Raw genomic sequence first — 22,230 nt, 5'->3', positions numbered from 1 at the left:
ATTCCATACACGTACCACCCTCTGCGTGAAAAAGTTGCCCCTTAGGTTTCTTTTATATCTTTCCCCTCTCACTCAAAACCAAGCCCTCTAGTTCTGGACTCCCCGACCCCAGGGAAAAGACTTTGTCTATTTATCCTATCCATGCCGCTCATAATTTTGTGAACCTCTATAAAGGTCACCCCTCAGCCTCCGACGCTTCAGGGAAAACAGCCTCAGCCTGTTCAGCCTCTCCCTGTAGCTCAGATCCTCCAACCCCGGCAACATCCTTATAAATCTTTTCTGAACCCTTTCAAGTTTCACAACATCTTTCCGATAGGAAGGAGACCAGAATTGCACGCAACATTCCAACAGTGGTCTAACCAATGTCCTGTACAGCCGCAACAGGACCACCCAACTCCTGTAATCAATACTCTGACCAATAAAGGAAAGCATACCATTCGCCGCCTTCACTATCCAATCTACCTGCCAAGGTCTCGTTGTTCAGCAACACTACCTAGGACCTTACCATTAAGTGTATAAGTCCTGCTAAGATTTGCTTTCCCAAAATGCAGCACCTCGCATTTATCTGAATTAAACTCCATCTGTCACTTCTCAGCCCATTGGCCCATCTGGTCCAGATTCTGTTGTAATCTGAGGTAACCCTCTTTGCTGTCCACTACACCTCCAATATTGGTGTCATCTGCAAACTTACTAACTGTACCTCTTATGCTCGCATCCAAGTCATTTATGTAAATGACAAAAAGTAGAGGGGCCAGTACTGATCCTGGTGGCATTCCACTGGTCACAGGCCTCCAGTCTGAAAAACAACCCTCCTCCATCACCCTTTGTCTTCTACCTTTGAGCCAGTTCTGTATCCAAATGACTAGTTCGCCCTGTATTCCATGAGATCTAACCTTGCTAATCAGTCTCTCATGGGGAACCTTGTCAAACTCCTTAATGAAGTCCATATAGATCACATCTACTGCTCCACCCTCATCAATCTTCTTTGAGTTTTTTGAAGAAGTAACAATCAAGTTTGTGAGACATGATTTCCCACACACACAGCCATGTTGACTATCCCTAAATCAGCCCTTGCCTTTCCAAATACATGTACATCCTGTCCCTCAGGATTCCCCCCGACAACTTGCCCAACACTGAGGTCAGGCTCACTGGTCAGTACTTCCTCCTCTGTAATTTGAACATTTTTTAAGATGTCACCATCTATTTCCCTACAGTCTATATCTTCCATATCCTTTTCCACAAGGAATACTGATGCAAAATATTCATTTAGTATCTCCCCCATTTTCTGTGGCTCCACACAAAGGCCACCTTGCTGATCTTTGAGGGGCCCTATTCTCCCTAGATACTCTTTTGTCCTTAACAAATTTATAAAAACCCTTTGGATTCTCCTTAATTCTATTTACCAAAGCTATCTGATGTCCCTGTTTTGCCCTTCTGATTTCCCTCCTACCTCCTACCTTAGTGGGCGGCACGGTGGCACAGTGGTTAGCACTGCTGCCTCACAGCACCTGTAGACCCGGGTTCAATTCCCGACTCAGGTGACTGACTGTGTGGAGTTTGCACGTTCTCCCCGTGTCTGCGTGGGTTTCCTCCGGGTGCTCCGGTTTCCTCCCACAGTCCAAAGATGTGCAGGTCAGGTGAATTGGCCAAGCTAAATTGCCCGTAGTGTTAGGTAAGGGGTAAATGTGGGGGTATGGGTGGGTTGCGCTTCGGCGGGTCGGTGTGGACTTGTTGGGCCGAAGGGCCTGTTTCCACACTGTAAGTCTAATCTAAAATCCTTTATAGTATAAGGATTCACTCGATCTATCCTGTCTATACCTGACATATGCTTCCTTCTTTTTCTTAACTAAACCCTCAATTTCTTTAGTCATCCAACATTCCTGTTATCTCATTTCTGAAGGCTTCCCATTTTCCAGCCGTCCACTTACCTGCGAACATCTGCCTCCAATCAGCTTTTGAAAGTTCTTGCCTAATACCATCAAAATTGGCCTTTCTCCAATTTAGAACTTCAACTTTTAGATCTGGTCTATCCTTTTCCAAGACTATTTTAAAACGAGTAGAATTATGGCCACGGGCCCCAAAGTGCTCCCCCACTGACACCTCAGTCACCTGCCCTGCATTATTTCCCAAGAGGAGGTCAAGTTTTGCACTTTCTCTAGTAGGTACATCCACATACTGAATCAGAAAATTGTCTTGTATACGCTTAAAAAATTCCTCTCCATCTAAACTCTATGACAGTCACAGTCGATATTTGGAAAGTTAAAATCCCCTACTATAACTACCCTATTATTCTTACACATAGCGGAGATCTCCTGACAAGTTTGTTTCTCAATTTCCCTCTGACTATTGGGGGGGTCTATAATACAATCCCAATAAGGTGATCATCCCTTTCTTATTTCTCAGTTCCCCCCAAATAACTTCCCTGGATGTATTTCCGGGAATATCTTCCCTCAGCACAGCTGTATTGCCATCTCTTATCAAAAATACCACACCCCATCCTCTCTCACCTCCCTTTCTATCCTTCCTGTAGCATTTGTATCCTGGAATATTAAGCTGCTAGTCCTGCCCATCCCTGGGCCATGTTTCTGTAATTGCTATGATATCCCAGTCCCATGTTCTTAACCATGCCATGAGTTCATCTGCCTTCCCTGTTAGGCCCCTTGCATTGAAATAAATGCAGTTTAATTTATTAGTCCTATCTTGTCCCTGACTGTTTGACTCACTTCTGTTCTCAGCTGTACCCATCTCAGATCGATCTCTTTCCTTACTATCTCCCTGGGTCACACCCCCCATCTTACTAGTTTAAATCCTCCCAAGCCAGTATATTAGTCCCCTTCCAATTTAGATACAATCAGTCCTTCTTGTACAGGTCACTTTTACCCCAAAAGAAATTCCAATGATCCAAAAATGCGAATCCTTCTCCCATACACCAGCTCCTCAGCCATGCAATCAACTGCTCTATCCTCCTATTCCTGCCCTCATTAGCTCGTAGCACTGGGAGTAATCCAGATATTACTACTCTTGAGGACCACCTTTTTAAATTTCTGCCTAACTCTCCGTAATCTCCCTTCAGAATTTCAACCTTTTCCCTTCCAAATGTGGACAATGACCTCTTGCTGGCCCCTCTCCCCCATGAGAACATTCTGCACCCTGAGGCATCCTTGATCCTGGCACAGGGAAATAACACATCATTCTGCTTTTTCTCTGCTGGCCACAGAAACATCTCTGTACCTTTGACAACATAATCCCCTGACACAATTGATTTCTTGGAAGCCGACGTACCCCTTGTTGCATTAGAGCCAGTCTCAATACCAGAAACTTGGCTGTTCATGGTACATTCCACTGAGAATCCAACACCCCCTACATTTTCCAAAACAGCATACCTGCTTGAAATTGGTATATCCACAAGACTCCTGCATTAGCTGCCTACCTCTCTTACCCTTCCTGGAGTTGACCCACCTATGTGACTGTACCTGAGACTCCCCCCCACCCCCCCCCCCCCCCCCTTCCTATAACTGCCACCTCTTGCACAGTATTTTGTAAATGACATTAGTTTTGCTTGTTGTCTATATAGGGTCTTTCAAGTTGCATTAGTTCCTGTTCAAAGAATAGGAAATGACATCACCAACCCAAACATATAAAAAGAAAGCAGAAATAGTGTACATTGCTTCGGCCTGGAGGCCCACTGAAGATGTTACCTAGTAAGGTGACGAAACGTCTGGAAATGAGCCTTCCAGCTCAGTGAGCAAACCTACATCCAGAACCTCAAACTGAGCTACAAATCTCCTCAAAACCCACTATGGAGCAGGGTCTCAATCAGTTCCTTTTTGAAAACAAAAGTTCAGATCAACAATGAAGGCAGGAACCTCCAGATGGTCTTGCCTGCCAACTCCAGTAACACTCAAGATGGCCACAGAAAAACCACTTCCTCAAAGCTAGTTGACCAGGCCATATGTTAAGTAAATTTCTGTTAGTAGAGCCAATTATTTCATTTGGTTGCCCACCCATGTTCCCACTCCTGGGAAACTTACTCAATGACATAGGAAGCAGCAATGGTCTGTCGAGATTATCACTAGATTATTAATCCAGTGGTAAAAAATGAGGTCTGCAGATGCTGGAGATCACAGCTGCAAATGTGTTGCTGGTCAAAGCACAGCAGGTCAGGCAGCATCTCAGGAATAGAGAATTCGACGTTTCGAGCATAAGCCCTTCATCAGGAAGGGCTTATGCTCGAAACGTCGAATTCTCTATTCCTGAGATGCTGCCTGACCTGCTGTGCTTTGACCAGCAACACATTTGCAGTATTAATCCAGTGACCCAGGTATTGTAGTGGGAACCCCAGTTTGAATCCTGCCACAGCAGATGGTAGCATTTTAATTCAATACAAAATCTGGAATCAAGAGTCTAATGATTGTCATGATCAAACCATTGCCAATTGTTGGAAAACCCAATTTGTTTTACCATCCCAATTTGGGAAGTAAACTGCCATCTTGATCTAACCTGGCCTCCATGTGACTCCAGACCTTTGGCATTGTGGTTGGCTCTTAACTTCCCTCTGAGCAATAAATGCTGGACTAGCTAGTGACACCCTCAACCAATAAATTATTTTTTTTAAAAAACCTAGAGCTGCTTTTCAAAATGCAGACAAAGAACAGAGTGAGTGGGGCAGGCAGCAGGGAAGGGGAAAGCATGGAAACTGGTGTCCTAACTGGCTATATTGTAACAATGGACAGATTAAATTATTTTAATTCATTTGTGGGATGTGGGCATTACTGGTTGTCCAGCATTTCTCCAGCAACTAAGGGTACTTAGTGATGAGGAGCAGTTTCTTGAACTGCTACAATCTACCTGTGGATTGACCCACAATGCCATTAGGGAGAAAATTCCAGGATTTTGAGCCATTGCTGTTCCTTCACTGGCAATCTGTTTTCAAGTCAAGGCTGACGAATGGCTTGGAGAGGAACATGAAGGTAGCATTCCCATGTATCTGTTGCCCTTATTCTTTTAGATGGAAGTGGTAATGGGTTCGGAAGGTGCACTGGTGAATTTCTGCAGTGCATCTTGTAGATATTAAACACTGCTGCTACTGAGCATCATCATTGGAGGAAGTGGATGTAGTGCCAATCAAACAGGCTAATTTTTCCTGGATGATGGCATGGTTCGAGTGTTGGTTCTGCACTTATGCAGGCAAGTAGAGAGTATACCATCACACCCTTGACTGCCTTGTAGATGGCGGGGAGGCTTTAGGGAGACACATTCTGAGTTACTTGTCACAGTAAGCATGCATCTGTGTTTATTTATTTGGTGACAGTGGGAGATTCAGTGATAGTAATGCCATTGACTGTCAAAGGTAGCGGTTAGACCTTCTTTTGTTGATGATAGTCAACCTGGTATTTGTGTGGCATAAACATTAGGTTTTCACCATCTTAAAGTAATTTTTCCTTAAGAAATGAAGAGGAAATACAGAACAAATTACACAACTACCAGTTTCATAAGTAGTAGAAAAACATTGATTTCAAAGGAAAAAAATTCTTGCAAGGTTTGGTAGCATAAAGTCATGAGTAATTTGTAAGGTGATAGGATTTGTCATTCAAGATTTTACCTGACTTTGGAACTGCTTAAATAAGGCATACAGAAAATAGATCCCCATAGCAAAAAGACTTCGGCACTTGATTTCTAATCATTTAATAAGTTAAAGATTTACTTTGAAACATTTGTCGGTATAAAACATCGCAATTTGGGCAAAATCAATCTTAACTAGTCGCCATATTTTTTTGAAAACAAGGGTCATAAGCCCTGCAAAATAAATAAATTGTCACAGTGCAAACAATGAAAAATTATTTCACCAAAAATCACAAAACCTGAAAAGCAGCAAGTAAATTGTAACTGATTTCACCTATCCTGGTTCATGTTCAATACTTTATATTAGAAAGTTTCCAAATTACTGTTTTATGTAATCCTGAACCAAAATACAAGATTGCTAATGCGCCTTTTATTGTTGAGTCTGGTGCAGAGAACTAAATCTAACATTCAATTTTCAAAGTTAACAATTAAGCACAGAAAATCTAATATTTTCTCTGCTGAAGCAAAACACGAATGTGAAGATCAAATAGCTGTTGAACTGAAGTGATAAAACTCTATTACAAGGCAATCCAAAAAAAATTAATCTGGTAGTTTCTAGTGTTTTAAAAGTCCAAGGAGAGAGAAAAAAATATATTTGGTGTTTTGTAAACAATTGTTTGAGTTAATTGGCTGTTCAAAAGGACAAAAAAGTGCGTCAAACGAGTCTCTTTCTTACATGTGAAAATAGATTGAAGATGTGCACAATAGTCAATTTATTACTTTATGCAACATTCTTGAAATAGCTAGATCCACAATAAAAATCTGGTCGAGTTCTTTGAGGTGAAGAAACACATGGTCTTCACTTGCCTTTCTTTAAGAAAAGCAGAAAAGGTAGAGATTTCAAAATAAAAAAAAACAATTCAAAAACTTGGCCATGTCTACTTGCATTGGAGTACGCTCATAGGTGTTGGCTTTAAAGTTTTCTATTTTAGATGTCAAACAGTTGCATCATGACTGGTGAGTCAACAAAGTGAAAAAATGTTTTAAAAATGAATGCCAATTTAATTTCAATTTTTAAAAAAATACATCTTTGGAAGTGGATTGGGTCTCAAATTTGTGATCATTTACCAGTCAAATAGATGACATTCTGAATGTTTTCATCACATTCAATGATAACTGAATGAGGGGGGAGAAATTAAAGTGATGAATCAACTATAGATTTTTACATATTGTTACAGAAATCAATACTCAGTGATTGAAATTTATCAAAGCAAATTATTTTGAAGTTAATTCAGATTAGCTGCACTTTAGTAGATATTAATGTACAGTTCTGCAAGGTTAACATTAGCTTGTGATTGAGGTAACTTAAGGAATACAAGTTTGTTTAATTCAATGTACAAATTAACCTTGCGTCAGGTGCAATCATTGTTCTTGTGAACAAAGCTAGTCAAATATTTCTCTCATCTGCATCCAGAAACTGGCTTTCGCAGTATACCATCTGCTCCACTAGTTTCTGAGTGTAAAATTAAAATTTAGAGATTGGTTCCCACAAATACTGTGCAAAGGGTGAGCATAAACATAAGTGCATCAACCGAAAAAGTGCTTTGGTTCAGTTGCTTTTTAGGTCAGAAATGCTGCTGAGACCCCCAGGATGAGGAGCAGTCCAAGTTGTTGACCTACATGAAAAATTAGAAGGTTAAAACAATTAGTTATGGAAAATGGCAAAGTAACAATAGATAAACTTGCTGCTGTGATTAATATCTAGACTTTCAATTGACTATAAAGAAAGTAATCCTTGGAATTTTGCACAAATTTAGTAAAGTTACAAAGTGTGCAAATCACAGTCAACTTAGAACAGCAAGAAGATACTCCAATCAAGAACTACAATCTGCTTGGTAAATACTGAAGAATTCCTATATTGATGTACTTAAAAATTTAAAAATCAACCAACTTAATTGAAGAGAACAGCCCAGATAGGATTACATTTTTTTAAATTCTGGAAAGAACAAGTTAATTAGAAAAGATAGGCAAAAGCGAGTAAGAACAAAGTAACTCTGAATAATTAAACTGTATTTATTTCAATGCAAGGGTCTTGCAAGTAAGGCTAATGAACTCAGGGTTTGTTTGGGAACTTGGGATGGGGTGGCATCACTATTACAGAAACTTGTCTGGTGAATAGGCAGAACTGGCAGCTCAATTTTGAGTTTCAGATGCTGTAAGGATAGAAAGAAGCAAAAGGAGGGGGAGTGGCATTTTTCATTAAGAACCACATTACTGCTGTAACTAGAGGACATATTTCTGAAAAATCATCCAGTAAATAAATAGGTTGAAATTAAAAATAAAAAAAAATGAATGATTATCTTGATGGAAGAGCAAAACCTGATCTCCTCTTAGGTAAGAGGACAGGGCAAGTGACTGAAGGGATAGGAGGGGAACACTTTGGGTCTAGTGATCATAATTCTATTTTTTTTTAAAAGATATTTAAGGAAAAAGGATAATCCTTCCATAAAAATTTAAGTGTTTTTAAAATTGGAGTAAGGTAAGTTTTAATAGTACAAGACAAGAACTTTGAAAAAGTTGACTGGAGTAGACTGTTCACAGATAAAGAAATGTCTGTCAAGTGGGAGGCTTTCAAAGTGTGATAACCAGAGTTCAAAGTCATTATTTTCCCGATATAATAAGAAGTCAAGGTTGTTAGGGTTAGAGAACAATGGAGGAATAAAGATAGAGGTTCTAGTCAACAATAAAGAAAACATTAGATATGAACAAGTGGGTTCAAATGAGTCTTTTGAACAGTATAAAAAAAATGCAAGGGCATTCTTCAGGAGAAGATCAGGAAGGCAAAGAGGATAGGAGATAACCTTATTTGTCAGGGTGAAGAATAAGCCAAAGAGATTCTACAAGTACATTATGAACAAGAGAGCAGAGCCTCTTAAAAGGTCAAAAAGGTAGTCTGTGTGTTGGAACTTAGGAGATGAGAGAGTTATTAATTAAATATTTTGCATTAATTTTTTTACTGTGAAGAAATAAGTGGAGGCTAGAGAACACGGGGAAATAAATACTGACGTTTTGAAAACTGTTCCCATTACAGAAGAGGAAGTGCTGGAGATTTTAAATGTAAAGATGGATAAATCTCTGGAACCTGATCTAGTACATCCCAGGACTTTATGGGAAATCAGGGAAGAAATTGCAGGGCCCCTTGCAGAAATACTTTTATCAGGTATAACTGTTGATGAGGTGTCAAATGACTGGAGAGTGGAGAAGCATTCAGAAAGTATGGTTAATAAGTTTGTGAATGACATCAACATTGGTGGTATAATGGGCAATGAAGGAGGTTATCCAAGATTACAAAAGTGTTCTCCAACAATTGGGTTGAGGAGTGGCAGATAGAGTTTAATTTGGATAAATGCAAGGTATTGTATTTTTGGAAAAAAAGGGCAGAACTTATACAATTAAAAGTAGGGTCTTGGGTAGTGTTGTAGAACAGCAACCTGATGGTTCATGTACATAATTCTTTGAAGGTTAAATCACAGATAGGGTGGTTAAGGCGATGTTTAACACACTTGCCTTCATTGTTCAGTCCTTTGATTGTAGGAGTGGGGCATTATGTGAAGTTTGTACATGACATTGGTGAGGCTTCTTCTGGAATACTGTGTCCAGTTCTGGTTGCTCATTTATAGCAAGGATATTATTAAGCTGGAGCGAGTCCAGAAGAGATTTACCAGAATATTGCTGGGAATGGAGGGTTTCAGTTAGAGGGAGAAGATGGAACTTCTTTCTCTGGAGCATAGGAGGTTGATAGGTGGCCTTAGAAGTTTATAAAACGATGAGGGCATAGATAGGGAAAAGACACCTGCTACTCACTAAGGCAGGAGATTTCAAGACTTGGGAACAGATTTAAAAGGTCAGAGGAGGAAGCTTTAAATAAAAAGACTAAGGGGAATTTTTGTTCCCCCCCATACAGTGGTTCATGTTGGAATGAACTTTTAGAGGAAGTGATGTGTGCGAGTACAGTTCCAGTGTTTAAAAGACATATAGATAAATACATAAATAAGAAATAAATGGGTTTGGCCAGGTCAGGCATGTGACACTGGTTTAGTTTGAGATTATGGTTGGCATGGACTAGTTGGACCAAAGGGTCTGTTTCTATGCTGTATGACTCATTACATTAAAACAAAAGTGAGAGACAATGGAGCAGAAACTTAAGTATAAACTTTGTAGACTATAAAAAAAATTAAACTGCCAATGTTTAATTTGGGATTCACTAAAAACATATATTGGATTTCAATATTTAGAATAGTTTCTATTTTCTACCTTGCAATCAGAAATGCCAATATGAACACTATTCAAATATCAAACCTACAGTTCAGCGAGCAAACCTACACCCTAAACTATTCAAATATTTACAAATATCAAAAATCATACTGCCAGTTCTCCATACTCACCAATAGGTCTTTCACATCCACCTGTTGTGACATTAAAACAATTAGAAAAAATGTTTAAGTAATAGGCAAGTAGTTAACTAAGTTCCGTACACTGTACATTAATCCTCAAACAGGTCAACCACATGGTCATAAACAAGAGGTAAAGTAAAGTAAATTGTGTAAAATGTAACTGACCACATAAGCAAAAATACCCACAAAAGGAGATAACTGTTGGATATCTCCCCCCTCCCCCCACACCACAACAAAGTCTTCACTTCTGAAGTGTGAGCTATACAAAAATAGATTACTGTTCTCTTACATAACTATTACCATATTATTTTGCAATTAACAAAATTACTCAATTCAACATCAATTTAGAAACTAGCAATTGGAGCCCAATATGCAAACAGAAACAGAGATGTCTGCTTCTAAGAAGGAAACAAATTTACATTTGGGACACTGCTCCATCAGTCAGGGAAACAGAATGTAGTTGCATTCAAATTACAATGAGAGTACATAGAAACTGCTACTTGTCTGAGTGAGCAAGACAGACACTTTGCATCCAGAAAATGCCTCATAAATACTAAATCAAGATCTTTGTGACAATCCTTCAAAGGGATTCCAGATTCACAACCCTTTGAGAAAAAAGTAATTTCATCCGAATTACGGCAGTTTTTTTCTGGTATGGAAGCCTCATCTCAGCATGGAGGTTTTCTTCACTATTGACTTCCAAATATTCCACTATCGTGGCAGGCAGTCTTTGATGGAGGCTTTCAACACATGGCAGTCTCATCCCAGCTGCATCTTCAGGGTACTCCATTATTCTTTAATTCAGCTTTCCAAGCTCAGGAGCAATTAATTGAATTATGAACTTGGTCTTAAATTTTATATTTTGTTATGCATGACTTCTGTCATTGATGTAGGTGCTGTGTTGGGCAATTTAATTTTTTTACTAGTTTTTAAGTACACAACAATAAACTTCTTTTCTAAATCTACTTCTCTTTATCCTAAAAGGAGGGAAAGGATGCCTCATTCTAGATTGCCTCACAAGAGGAAATGTCTACTTTGTCAATCTTATTTAGCATAACATATACTATAATTAGATATCTTTTCATTCTTCTAACTCTAGAGATTATAGGCCCAAACTGCTCAAACCTCTCTTCAGACAACCAGTCATCTCTGGAGACAATCCAGAAAGCCTCCTCTGAGTTGCTGCCAAGAGGAGCAAAACCGTATGCAATACTCCGGGTGTGTTCTCATTAATGCCTTGTATAGTTGCAGCAGTACTTGTACTTTAATACACCATTCCTTTGGCAATACAAGTTAAAAATTCAATTTGCCTTCCTCATAAATAACATCTGTGGGGCAGCATGGTAGCTCAGTGGTTAGCACTGCTGCCTCCACCAGGGTCCCAGGTTCGATTCCAGCCTTGGGTGACTTTCTCCCAGTGTCTGCACGAGTTTCCTCTGGGTGCTCCGGTTTCCTCCCACAGTCCAAAGATGTTCAGGTCAGGTGAATTTGCCACGTTAAATTGCCCATATAGTGTTAGGGCATTAGTCAGAGTGTGTGGGTCTCTCTTCAGAGAGTGGGTGTGGACTTGTTGGGCCTAAGGGCCTGTTTCCACACTGACCAAAAATGGATAACTTCACTCAGCCACATTCAAACTTCACCTGCCAAATTTTGGCTCATTCGCCTAACCCATCCATATACATGCATTGATTTCTTAATACAATCTACTTTGCTACCTTGTTGTAATCGATCTTCACAACAAGTATCCATTTCATCTCTGCTATTTCTTTATTCTCATTATAAAATTTCTAACAGTTTTTTTTCTTAGAACCTATCTATAGAATCTTACAGACTTCACATTTCCTACTCTTCACAAAAAATTCTAAAATCTTTCAAATTCTTGGCATCTTAGCAACATATATCTTTTAACCCATTGTTATTTTTAACTTCTCATTAGCCACAGATGTCACTTTTCAGGTGTTAATAGCCATGTCTAATCTAACACAAGGTTTCAGGATTTAAAATCTAAACAAAACAAAGCAATCGAGACAAGCAAACCAATTTCACATGCACTCATTTCCAAAAGCTAATTTGTGCCATATTTAGTTCAACTATTTAACAGCCTTCCTTATCAATTACAATTAGTCTATAATCCACAGCAATTTCTGCTGATTTGTCAGTCACTACAGAGATACTCCCCTGTGAAATTAGCAGTTAACAGTTTATGGGATTTAAAGTGAAATTGCCATTTGTAAAAGAGTTAAAAGATAAGGAAATGGAGGTTTAAAAATAACCTATAATTCTGGATGATTTCATGTTGTTATTCCAGAAGCAACATTAATTGAAGTGTTACCAATTCCATGTCTTTCCTTGGAGAGTAAAATGACAACCTTGTACATCTACAGAGTAAGTTTCCATTGTACATAGTACAGGTTAACGTCATAGTAGTCTTGCTTATTTCAGAAATGTTCTAACATTTATTTACACTAGTGAAGAATCTGAAGAGATAGTAAATACCTACCAGTATGAGTAGTAGCAAGAGTGGTAACTAGACTGGAGGCTAGTGGGAGAGAGAAAAAATAAATCAGTTGACTCAATAAAAACAAATGAGAGCTTAAAAATATGATCCGGATGTACTTAAGTGCATCTTATATATTTCATTAGTTCAAAAGAATGTACGTATCAACAGTAACAGAACACAACTACAAATTCACAACCAGGGTATCACATACACGAATAAACTAAAGAACAATGCTCTAAATTTTAAAAACTTATCTTTACAGATGACCATTACAGAAGTGGTGAAGAAGTTTCTTTTTAAAAAAAAGGTGGAACATGACAATGAATTTGAACCAGTTTGAGAACAAAGTATTTTATGCATACCATCTCCTATTCAAGGTTGACAACTTCTTCAAAAAGTGAACTGGTAGTTTTTAAAAAACATTATCCCCCTTAACTGGCTGTCTGAGAAAAGCATGGGAGCTAGAACAAAAAGGTTGGATTTCCATCAGATTTCAACTTTGCTCTAAAAGCTACTATCTTCTCTAAAATAGTTCATTTTGGCTAAAGATTTGGTATGTGGCAGTTAGTGACAAAGTCTGGTATTGGTTATTCCAAAACTCTAGTTAGGAACCATTGAAGTAAGCTGAAAGCAATTACAATGTTCGAATTTTTTGTAAAAGCAAGGAGAGGAAGGCTGATATGATTTGGCTTTGGTGTATCAGGTAATTTTGATTCTAAATATGGGTCACTCTTGCAGTACTCCATGCATGAACACTCTGCAAGAATTTAAATAATATTTTGATCTCTTGCCACTGACAAGCGAAAATAGAATAGCTCCATTAAATCAATATAAAAATAAGCTGAAAAAATGGTGTATTTCCAGAATGGAATATTGGTCAGAAGATACCACATGATCAAATATTCCAATTAAGATGTTCATAATGTACCATTTAGAAAATGACATCAAGGAGCTAGCACTCAATGGTAGCAGGGGTAATAGAGAAGGCAAACAGAACGTTGGTTTTCATTTCAAAGGGAGGTCTTGCTAAAACTATCAAGGCACTAATTATTTAAACCACACCTGGATTACTGTGGACAATTATAGTCCCTTTAAGGAAAGATGTACAGGCATTGGAAGCAGTCCAGAGAAGACAAATGCCCTGTCAAATAATTTGGGCCTGTACTCATTGGAGTTTATGAGAATAGTTTAACCTTATTTAAATAAGTTGCTTAGAGGGCTTGTCAGAGGAGATCATGAAGAGGTAGTTTCCTTTCATGGGAGAGAGTGTGCGTCATGGACCAGAGGGCACAATTTCAGGAAGATGTTTCATATTTAAGAAAGATGAAAAAATTCTTCTTTGAGGTTAAGGCATCTATCATTTTTACCAGTTTGTCAAGGCTGGGTCATTTAGAAAATTGGAAACTGAGCTAGACAATAAAGGGAATCAAGAGAGTCTCCAGAAAAAGCAGGAAAGTGGAGTTGGGGGATCATCAAGTGAGCAATGATCTCAAAATAGTCTATTTCTTCAGATTTCATGGTCTTGAACTGTTCATCAGGAATTGATGATCTTCAATTACCCAAATCAGGACAGTATAACCACCTCTGTTCAGTTGTAGCCTGCATGCATAAAGCACTAGAAGTGTGCAGTTTGAGGAAAATAGAGGTAGATAACGGTGAAAAAGAACACAGCAAGAGACAGATCAACACAACAGCTAGTATTCCAAAGTGAATGAGTACTTTCAATGCCTTAGTTAAGCATTCCACATTGTAGCCTATTGTTCTCAACTTACAATTATGAGGGGCCTGTGGCAACTGACTTGTATCCAATGTGGTCTGCAGCTAGCCTGAACCAAGAGTCCACAATGAATTTAATTCTAATTGAGGAGTGGGTATGCCAAGTGTCTGAAAAACTAAAGTAGATAGTAATTGTGTGTGTCTGGTGAACTGCTTCTCACAATTTGAGTTACTCCTTGCAGGCAAGCAAGAACTATCAGTAAACTCAGATTTTACTTAGAATATTATGTTCCCTGCCTTTCAGCCAAGTTAAAATTGGAAGGATCCCCAAACTGATATTTGCACAACTCAGTCAATTTCTGTTATAGATTAAATGATCCACTTAGCACTGCTTTTAAACTGCTCACATGCAAGACATTGGTTTAATATTTGTGAATTAGTGTGGAATAAAAAGGAGTCACAATGAAAATAAATTTACATGAGCCACTGTCAACCCCCAAACTGGATACACAGGGACTTGGAAAAAAGTTCAGCCTGCTGGAAGCCACCTCAAAATAACAGTAAAGCCATTTGGTTCCCCCACTCCTCATTTTTCACATGATTAAAAAAAAATGTGCAACATCGATGCAGTGTATGCACACATACTTAAGGCAGCTAGCAACTACGCTCTGGTCTTCCTGGTGATCAGCTGACGGAAAATTTCTGTCTAAAAAAAGTGTAAAAAGACAACTTCTGTGGTTCCACTAGTCATTCTAGAAGACTAACAATGACAATTCACAGAAATGCTGATCCATTCAGGAACGGAAGACTGGGGGCTTAAATAACACTCCTGTATACATTTTAGTGCAGCACTGAGGAAATACTAGATATTTTGCTGCTGTCTCTGAAATACAGCTGAATATGCTTCTATACAAAACATCCCCATGTCACAATTTAAGTTTCCTGCAATTCAGCATTCACTTAGGTCAAATACAGAATGTAATGACCACTCTGACGAGGAAATTGCCAAATAACTTAATTCCAATTAAAACATTAGCAAACCAAATATAGCAGCAGTAGCAGCCGCCCAGTGCTGAGCAGTATGGCAACCAATGGTCAAATCACTTGCAGGCCCCTCCAATGCTGGTCTGCTGCAGAAAGCCCTCGGAAAGAGACGGATGTTTGTCTTTTAACTTGGCTATGATTAGACCGTATATAGTTGTAATGTAATTTTTCTTCATTTGTCCATTCTATAACTAAGGTACTGAGTACATAGGTACAATTCTAAGATCATGCAGTGTGTTGGTGACATTGTTACATTAATCTGTAAATGGAGATGCTGCACCAAGGTACCCTTATACCCAAGATGGCATGTTGTAATTAGTGACTTAAACTTTTCATTGTCAAATGAGTACATAACAATAGAGCTAATTCAATTCAAACACTAAAGTATGATCAATATTTGAACCATTGTGTTCTCCATTCAGTACTAAGTAGAGGCAATTAACACAATAGAGATACATTAAATTGGAGTAAACCTCCAACAGGATCTATCCAACTCAAGAAATGTTTACTCACATAATTCACAGATAGGTGGAGGAGGTACAAACGTGTTATTTTCACGACATTCAATGACACTGCTGCCAACCATTGTAAAACCTTCATTACATTTGCAAGTGATAGTGTCCAGATAGGTGTATGTATCTTGAAAGCCTCCCACCATTCGTCCATTTGTAGGCACTGGAGGACGATCACATCGAACAACTATCAATAAAACAAAAAAGCAATGTTAGTTTTCAAGAATAACACAGGCCTTCCATATTTAAAAATATTGTAAAGGTGCTAAGGAAGGAGACTTGGTGATTTATTGCATTTCAACTGGTGGATATTCGGGAGACCGCAACCGCAATATTGGGGAAGGGAGTTAAGTGTGCTGAAGTCTCAAATCAAATAAGCAGCTTTGTCCTGCACAATGTACATTTGAAAATGAGGCCAGGAATTCTGCAGCAAATAACTCACCCAGATATTTCTCAGCTTACCAACCACAGATTCACAGGCCAGGAGACATGTATTAGTATACTGTCCCCTTGCCTGGATGGATGTAGCGTCAATCAGCCTAATAGAGTTACTCTGTAGGACTACATAGTGGTCAGAGACGGTACAGAATTTGAAGTGAGCCAGGCGACATCAGTATATAAACGTGGATACTGACAATGGCCAACAAGATGAGAAGTTGAAGGGGCCAATGATGGATCCTCACCTGGTACTGGAGGATGCAGGAAGGAAAGCAATTGAATTGATTCAGAGTGCCATTTGTAACATAACTATGGAAAGAGTACAATGCTTTATTACGAAGCTGGACAAGAAGCACTGCACTGGAAGATAGTGCAGTTAGTTGTGTTAATGGCTGAATACAGACCAAGATGAATATCCTGGGTTGTATACATTGTGGAAAGTACACAGGAATGTTGAATGTTTTTAAGAGCTAACTTTTCATCATACCATGATGTTAATGTAAACTCAGATGGTAAGGCACCTTTTTGCCTCCCAAAAATAATTTGTGTGCTATGGACATTTCTGTCTAGGCCAAATATTTTTGTCAATCCTTCATTTAGCTAGGACACAGTTCAAAGTCAACCATTTTACTTTGGGACTGGAGACATTTTAGAGCAGATAAGGAAAGGATGGCAATTTCTTTCCCTACAGAAAGGGGTGGGAACCAGATGAGTTTTTCCTGATAACTGCCTATAGTTCATGATGATCATTAGTTGATTTTAAGTTCTCCCATTTGCCACGGCAGGATTTGAATCCAGGTGCCCAGAACATTCCTGATGAAGGGCTCTGGCCCGAAACGTCGAATTTCCTGTTCCTTGGAGGCTGCCTGACCTGCTGTGCTTTAACCAGCAACACATTTTCAGCTCTGATCTCCAGCATCTGCAGACCTCACTTTTTACTCCAGAACATTATCCTTGCCTAAAATTTAAAATAAAAATCCATAGACCTGGGTATTAAGGAATATGGGCCCAAGGCATGCACGTGGTACAAGGCCACAAAGGTCAGCCAGAAGCTTCTTAAATGGCTACTCCTGTTCCCAGAGTCTATCAATAATAGCACTAGAATCTAGTGACTAGCCATTTCCTCCCCTTAATCCGTACTGCAGGAATGAGTTGGAAGGAGGTTACCTCCCCAATGGGTGTACCAGACAGGAAACACCATTCCTTGTTAGAAGTAGAAAATAAAATGCCCATTAGTAGCACTTTGTACAAATTGTGCACATAATGATCCTGGCCCCAACTGAGTGCTAGAGTGAGGTGTGGGTGGGGGAAGAAAGTGTAATTATTGAGATTAAAACAAAAAATCACTACCTTTACACGTCGGTGGATCCTTATTCCATTCTCCAGTCGCTGTACAATTGATGGTTTCTTCACCGATTAATGAATAACCATCAAGACATGAATATCTTGCTATACTTCCAAATGGCCAGGAGTGACTGTCAGATGGTGAAACTGTCCCATTAGAAATATGGGGAGGTTCAGGACACTTGACAGCTAGAGAAGAGTGAAATTTGGACAGGCCGTCAACTAAATGTCTCATGATGAAGCACACTCCTTGACTACAACAAATGATTATTTTCTCTATACCCCACCTCTCTCGAGTTAACATTCAAAAACAATCAGTTTTTAGGCAAATCAGATAGATAAAGGGTAGACTGGCAGCAGGATTGGTGAAGTGAGACACACCAGCTGTCTGTGGGGATGCTATTTCAAACAGAATTGAAAATCAGTGGATGCAAGTCAATTGCATTCTGCTCAATATAAAAAGGATGATAAAAACAAATCTAATGTGAAAGCTTACACAATATCATGTTAGATGAATCGAAGCTAAGATAGATTGATGCATAACAGCAATTCCCAATCTGAATTAAAAGATAAAAACCAGAAATTCTTTCATGTTGCCCAGCACTGTCCATTTTCACCATTCTTATCCCCATTTTAAAATCAGTGATGGTTATAAAATTTGTTGTTTCTAAGATAAAATATCAGACAGAATAATTTGAGTGAGTGTGAAACAAAACAACTCAAGTTGATCAAGAATCACATTTGCAAGTCTCGCCAATACTCACTTTGTCCGCAACCTGAAATTCTACGACACAAATTCACAGTAGTGATGTTATGTAGATGGCTTTAGGACTGAATTCAGTGATAGCTTTCATACTTTAAAATGCATCTGGTTTCATACATGGCTTTTAAATTCAAGAGGTGTAGTTCACTAAGTATAATAGCACTAATTCCACAGTACTTTTAATATTACAAAAATATTTTTGCTTCTTCTTCCACACCACATCATTAGGACATTTAATGATCAAGATTGCTTCCTTACTATTCCCTCCTGCAGAGCAAAGTTCATGATAGACACTAGAAATGACCATTCAAAAAGTAACAGCTTAAATCATGGAAAGGAAACCAGCTATATGTTACAAGTTTGGGCATAAACTCAAAAATCAAACTTCATCCTTTTCCTAGCTATAGAGGAGTATTTGTTCCAAAACAAACTAGTGTTAAAAATGTAGTCAACTTTCCATCTATTCTAAGCAATTAACATTGTTCAATTATTTAGTGCAGAAATGCTAGTGCAATCTCCCTGCAATTTCAAGCTCCTGACTTACTTTCACATGTTGGAACCTGGCCACTCCAACCATCAGCTGTACAAATTCGGAAATTTGTTCCGATAATGCGAAATCTAGAAGAGAAAAAAAGACAAACTGCTGCAAAATGTTTTTAAAATACTGTGGCTTTGCAGATGGGAAACGACATCTCACAGTTAACTGAAGTTTTTTGAAGAAGAAGTCATGAAGAGGATTGATGAAGGCAGGGCAGTGGACATGATCTACATGGGCTTCACTAAGGTATTTGACAAGGTTCTTTACAATAGACTGATTCACAAGGTTAGATCATACTGAATAGAGGGCAAACTAGCCATTTGGATCAAAAAGTAGAAGACAGAGGGCAGTGGTGGTAGTGGAGGGTCACTCTTCAGATTGAAGGCCTGTGATCTGTGGTGTGCCATGTGGATTGGTGCTTGGTCCTCTTTTTCTCCATTTGTATAAAATAACTTGGATGTGAATATAGGCAGTATGGTTAGTAGGTTCACAGAGGACACCAAAAAGGGGAGATGTATCGTACAGTGAAGATGACTTCAGTCATAAAACGATCTGATCAGTTGGGCCAAAGGGTCGAGGAGTGGCAGATGAATTTTAATTTAGATAAATGATGTGCTGCACTTTAGAAAGGCAAATCAGGGCAGGATTTCTCATTAAGTGCATAAGGTCCTGGGGAGTGTTGCTGAACAAAAAGACCGTGGCAGGGAGGTTCATAGTTGCTTGAAAGTGGAGTCACAGGTAGATAGGATACTGAAGGCAGCATTTGGTATGCTTGCCTTTATTGGTCAGTGCATTGAGTATAGGGGTTGGGAGGTCATGTTGTAGCTGTACAGGACACTAGTTAGGCCACTTTTGTAATATTGTATGCAATTCTGGTCTCTCTGCTATAGGAAGGATGTTGTGAAACTTGAAAGGGTTCAGAAAAAAAATTACAAGGATGTTGCCAAGATTGGTGCATTTGAACTTTAGGGAGAGTCGGAAAAGCCTGGCACTATTTTCCCTGGAGGTCAGAGGCTGAGGGGTGATTTAGAGGTTTATAAAATCATGAATGATATGGATTGGGTGAACAGACTCCCCACCTCCCCCCAAAACCAAAGGTGGAGGGCAGGGGCGCTGAGGTCCAAAACTAGAGGGAATAGGTTGAAGGCTGAAGGGAAGAGATTTTAAAAAGGGACCCAAGTGGAAACTTTCACGCAGAGGATGGTGACTCTATGGAATGAACTGCCAGAGGAAGTGGTAGACATTGGTACAATTAGAAGATTTAAAAGACATCTGGATCAATAAAAGAATAGGAAGAGTTTAGAGGGATATGGGTCAAGTGCTGGCACATTGGACTAGTTTATTTAGGATATCAGGTCAGCATGGACGAGTTGGACCCAGGAGTCCGTTTCTATGCTATATGGTAGTGTAACAAGAAAAAAGGTGAAGAATTGTCTGGTTCAAAGTCAATACAAATGGCTTTACTATTTTGGAACAACATTAGTGATTGGGTAAAGTAAACACTTAGATTTGGTGTTACTGTGCAACTAGGCCTTCAGATGTCTATGTCCATTCCCCCCTGTATGGCCCTGGACTTGTCCACTCTTTCAGTCAATGTCTTTGAAGCAGCTTTGTGTCAGCTACCCCACTATGACCTTATCCTCACATAGCTCTGTCCTCAATTTAGACTGAATGCTGTGAAACACCGCTGGATGTTTCAGCAAAAAAGGTGCCTAATGAACAAAATGTTCATGGGTGTTGAGTTTCCTGTTTAAAAGTAGTTAGAAAAAAAAAGATTTGTGGATGGGACAGGCAGGCCTAATACAAGATAACCAGTCGAGGAACCATGAAAGCCCGTTGATAAAGATACCACAAAAATGTTTGCCGCCAAGAAAGAATTGCACATGTAGACAACTCTCTTGGTAGACTATGTATACATGTGTCGTCCAAGGGTAATGAATTAACTAATTACTGGAAACAGTTTGTTTTTAAAAACATTTTCTGATTTGCAAACTGTAACCAGAGGACACTGAATATCAATACAGTCACCTCAACAATTTACAACCATTATTTATAACTTGGATGAAAGGACAGATTGTTTCAACATTCAGTTTTAATGCAAAGATCAGTCAGAATGCAGAAATGAATTTGAAAAAAGAATGAAACAAGAGAGGCTGGAAAGGAATACAAGTTATGCTAAGTGAACAAGCAAAGCAAAATTGGCAATGTATAACATGGAACAAAGGTACTATTTATTTGGGCAGAGAGAATAAAGCAAATTATTGAAGCGTGAGAGTAAGGAAAGCTGCAGTGGAGGAGTCTAGGCGTCCTTGAAGGAAATCACAAGCAAGCAAGTAGACCGGTAGAGAAAAATAATTAGGATAGAGAATGCCATTAAAAACAAGGAATCCTTGCAGATTTTGGGTCATTGAAACCATTTCAGAGACTACAGGAAATCACCAATGGCCACCTTGACCATTGAGAACGGTGAAACATAGAGAATGGATAGTCCCTAATCAACTGCAATAGTGTGGTGAAAATTTACAGAGTGCTTGAACACTTACCCTTTATCACAAAAGAATACAACTTTACTTCCAAAAGTGGTATAATATCCATTCAGAATCTTTCCAGGATTACCACAGTTTAATGCTAGAAACAAAGGGAGAAAAAGTTAAAATATGCCACATTATCCAGTAAGATTTGAAATACAATTCAATTAGATGCATGAAAGATTCAAGGCTTTTTCAGACAACAGATTACTGCAATTCAAGAAGGAGATCATTTCAGCAATGCAAATTAAATATTTTGTCCAATGATGTCGGAGTGTCACAAGATCACTTAAAACAAGCCCAAGATAAACCTGCAATGCATAGGTTTTACCAATTAATCCATGCTAAAGGGAAAGAATCCAGTTTTTATTTCCATGAGTTCATTCCCCTCCAGGCCATGGCAGAACACGAAATCAGTGTGTAGAATGTCTATTGTCTGACGAGGAAGGAGGAGAGAGAGTTTTTAAAATATAGCTCAATTTACACAAGGTTGCAACGTAGTATTCAAGAAAGAGACACTGGACGGAATAGGCTACGAATGCTTCATGCCCACATCTGTAACTCTTAGTCGTAGAAACCTTAACCAGCTATAACTCACCCAAAATGAGAAAGGAACGTCTGAAGGAGGAAAAGTGGCCACTCCCCTTTCATTGTACAAGTGTTTTTTGTGCCTTTTCAGATTGTTGACTTAGGTAACATCTGTTAGCCATTATTAAAATAGGAGTAGTTCAGACCTCTGCCTTTATGGCCCCCGTCAAAAAGAAACCAAGGACAGAATTACATTGTTAAAGCAACACCATTGTCACAAGATATACAACAGCTATTGTACCT

The 22,230-nt window shown here is 38.9% G+C and overlaps 1 protein-coding gene across 1 annotated transcript in view; it reads right to left on the bottom strand.

Moving 5' to 3' along the window:
- Positions 1-6,204: 6,204 nt before the first annotated feature.
- Positions 6,205-22,230, bottom strand: part of LOC132828173 (sushi, von Willebrand factor type A, EGF and pentraxin domain-containing protein 1-like) — a 47,025-nt gene continuing 30,999 nt past the window's right edge. Inside the window, exons 9-15 of the mRNA XM_060845105.1 lie at positions 21,415-21,499; positions 18,878-18,951; positions 17,577-17,759; positions 15,790-15,975; positions 12,517-12,555; positions 10,008-10,028; positions 6,205-7,238 (exon numbers count right to left, since the gene is read on the bottom strand). Of these exons, the coding sequence (XP_060701088.1) occupies positions 7,183-7,238; positions 10,008-10,028; positions 12,517-12,555; positions 15,790-15,975; positions 17,577-17,759; positions 18,878-18,951; positions 21,415-21,499 (644 nt within the window). The 3' untranslated portion in view covers positions 6,205-7,182. The remainder of the gene's footprint in view (positions 7,239-10,007; positions 10,029-12,516; positions 12,556-15,789; positions 15,976-17,576; positions 17,760-18,877; positions 18,952-21,414; positions 21,500-22,230) is intronic.

This window comes from Hemiscyllium ocellatum, chromosome 26 (assembly GCF_020745735.1).
Source record: "Hemiscyllium ocellatum isolate sHemOce1 chromosome 26, sHemOce1.pat.X.cur, whole genome shotgun sequence".
Taxonomy (NCBI): Eukaryota; Metazoa; Chordata; class Chondrichthyes; order Orectolobiformes; family Hemiscylliidae; genus Hemiscyllium; species Hemiscyllium ocellatum.
Note: the sequence above shows the minus strand (reverse complement) of the source record. Positions and strands in the feature narration are given on the sequence as shown.